The sequence below is a fragment of the Dendrobium catenatum genome, unplaced genomic scaffold (genome assembly GCF_001605985.2).
Source record: "Dendrobium catenatum unplaced genomic scaffold, ASM160598v2 fragScaff_scaffold_158, whole genome shotgun sequence".
Classification (NCBI taxonomy): domain Eukaryota; kingdom Viridiplantae; phylum Streptophyta; class Magnoliopsida; order Asparagales; family Orchidaceae; genus Dendrobium; species Dendrobium catenatum.
This window is the reverse complement of record NW_021318620.1, coordinates 126104-129439: the sequence shown is the minus strand read 5'-3', so window position 1 is coordinate 129439 and position 3336 is coordinate 126104. Positions and strand designations below refer to the sequence as shown.

General features: G+C 36.4%; 1 protein-coding gene across 1 annotated transcript; it reads right to left on the bottom strand.

The window, feature by feature from the left end:
- Positions 1 to 2808: 2808 nt before the first annotated feature.
- On the bottom strand, positions 2809 to 3336 carry LOC110102694. The gene has a single exon (XM_020831133.2). The coding sequence runs from the start codon at positions 3151 to 3153 to the stop codon at positions 2923 to 2925; it is 231 nt and encodes a 76-aa protein (XP_020686792.1). The 5' UTR covers positions 3154 to 3336; the 3' UTR covers positions 2809 to 2922.

Here is a 3336-nt window from a genome sequence, read left to right as displayed (position 1 = left end):
GAAAACAAACAGACTTATATAAGCTTTTAGGGATGAAAATCATGATAATCATCTGCAGTGGCCATATTTGCCCTCAACAAGATCACAATATGCAGAAAGTTCATGATCATATTAAGGATATCGCAAAATTACACTAAGCTAGCCTCTAATTCAGCCACAAGCAAAGTGATAAGCACAGGAGGCAAATAAATTGTTGAGCAGCTGATAGGTATGCAGCATTTAGAATTCTGGATAGAGTTCTTGCAATAGAGTGAAGTAAAATGATTTCAAAATGACCCCAAAAAAATGTTTATTACAAAATCTGAATATAAAATAAAAGGATACAGCAGACCAGGAAAAGTATAGCGCAGCTCTTCAAAATAAGAAGTATTAAATAATGAAAAAAGATTTAATGATTTAAGTATAATTTGAAGAATTCAGTCAATGACAAAGTAAATATATTATCAACATAGTCATCCTCTTTTCTTTCTAATCAAACCATAATATGGGCTTAGTATTTTGTAATCATCAATCATGGTTCTTCAGCGATGTTTTACACTCTTGACTAAAGGCATAACATCTAGACTAGCTAGTAAATATCAAACATCTAGATTACATTAAAACATTCTCAATATGAAGTTCTGTGCAATATTAAGCAAAAAATTGAACTTAATGCTAGGCGTGTCAATTTTTGACCACGACTTAAAACCCGACCAGGAAAAATCCGGGTTTGGGTCGACCGTTTATGAAACGGGCCGGGTTTATATTCAATAAACCGACCCGTTTCAAAAATTAGGTCAGGTTCAGGTTGACCCCGGAACCCGAAAATGGTCGATGCCCGCGTCGATTGCTCGGCTGCCCACATTGCCCGACGCGTCAAGCCGCGTTGCGTCGCTTTGCTATTCGCAAGTCGTGACGCTGCCCGCTGCCGCTACGGTAGTGTGTTGCTTCGGGTTCGGGCTTCGGCATTTGTGTCAACCCAGCTACTCGCACAGGTTGGATCCGGGATGAGATAGCTGGCCCGTTTGCAAAAACGGGTTGGGTTCAGGTTGACCCATTTAGAACCGGGTCAACTTGGGTTCGACCCGAACCCGTCCCATCGACCGAAATTGACACCCCTACTTAATGCTATGATAGAATGTCCGTCTTTTTGCATAAAATTTTTGCATAAAATCATAGAAGTACAAGTAACATCCTAAAAACTAATTATACTAAGGGAAAAAAAATACAGATAATTAGCATTCTTCCATATCTGCAACAATAATAAGGAATTCTCTTTTTGACTTGCATTATTACAGCTGGAAAGTCCAGCATCATATATATATACTTGATATCATGCAGCTGCATTTTCTAACACTGGTAAGCCGGTACAAAAGTTCCCAAGGATAGTTCTGTAACTCGAAAGATATTCATTTCTAGAAACTAATAAGGAAATCTATTGTATGATTATAGCTCCATCATTTAATCTAGAAGACAAAAACAAATATAAGAAAGGCCATTTAGACTCATAATCATTTCTATGAATAAAAATCAATGTAAAAATCATGAAAAGAAAATAAATAGCAGTATGATATAAGCTGGTGATTTTATTGAACCAATATAATCACCATTAAAAGCATGTTTTATTTACTTAGTAAACACGATGATTCTCTTTTTGACTTGCATTATTACAGTTGGAAAGTCCAGCATCATATAAACTTGATATCATGCAGCTGCATTTTCTAACACTGGTAAGCCGGTACAAAAGTTCCCAAGGATAGTTTTGTAACTCGAAAGATATTTATTTCTAAGAAACTAATAAGGAAATCTATTGTATGATTATAGCTCCATCATTTAATCTAGAAGACAAAAACAAATATAAGAAAGGCCATTTAGACTCATAATCATTTCTATGAATAAAAATCAATGTAAAAATCATGAAAAGAAAATAAATAGCAGTATGATATAAGCTGGTGATTTTATTGAACCAATATAATCACCATTAAAAGCATGTTTTATTTACTTAGTAAACACGATGGTTTTCTTTTCAAATTATTTTCCTCTGATGGCTGCAGATAAAACTTGAGCAACAACAACAACAGCCTTTCAGCAAATTGAAGACCTTAGAACATTGGCAATCATAAATTAGCTAATATGAAAGATCAGTGTAGCCACAATACACACATGTCCAAAGTCCCTGTGTCTAACGATATCAATAAAAATGAAAATCTTACTCAGAAGCAATGAAGAAATCACTGAATTTGTAGCTTTTTGGCGTGTGTCATACAATTCACAACAAAATCGCATAGAATGAGTATTAAAACGACAATTCTAACACAAACATTTCCTACACAATGAAAAAGACCATATAAATGATCTGAGATTAAGGTAAAAAAATTGCGTAAAACTTTGAAACCTTATCTTTTAAAGGAAACCCTTAGTATCCTAATCTTAAGTTAGCTCATAAAAGTCTGCCTTCAGAGAGTTTGAAAATATTTGAAGGCTAAGCAGAGAAGCGAACATGATAAATCCTTGAAAGAAGCATTGCATGTTGTGCCTAACAGATTCTCTTTTTGACTACCTGAGTTCAGCGCATCTTCGCTATCTTCTTGGTGAAATTCTTGGAAGTTCTGTCTCTAGTATTGTTCTAGTTTTTCTATTTTTATATTTTATCTCTTCTTTAATTTGTATCATTTTTCTTTCAGTTTTTTCTGTGTTTTTTGTTAATTTGTTCTTCATTCTTGATTAATAAAATGGCAAACTTCAGAATTTTCCCCCAAAAAAAAAAGAATAGCTATATAAAATATAAATTTTTTCAAGGTGTAGTGTTCGGACAAAGATGGCAGTTCTCAAATTATTCTAGAAAATCGAATAAAATAGATCCCTGCTTATCAAAAATCACATAGCTCATGACAATTTCCAAAATTTCCGACAACGAAGAGCCAAGCTCTCTACTACATCAATCTAGAAAACCTGTTTAATGCCGGACAGCATTGAGAAAGTGGTCAAAGGAGACTCCTTGCAAACAGCCCTCGCCACAATCTCATGAGGTGGAAGAATCTCCTCTTCTTCAATATCCTCAGCTTCCCTCAAATCGCCATCAAGATCCTCCCAGCCTCTCCGAGCCCTCGGCGGCACGATGGGCACGTTTACCGGTGCAGATTGGTGGTAGATCTTACCTCCTGGAACCGGCATGGCTTACTCCGCCTTCGGCTTCGGAATCACTGGAATCATCCGAGCAGAGGGAATCACTGGAATCATCCGAGCAGAGGGAGAGGGCGAAGAAGGTGATGCAGCGGCAGAAGGTGATGACGGGGAGAAAGTTTTTCGGTGAAGAAGAGAAAATTTCTTGTGTTCTTCCGGTAGGGCGGTGAGTAT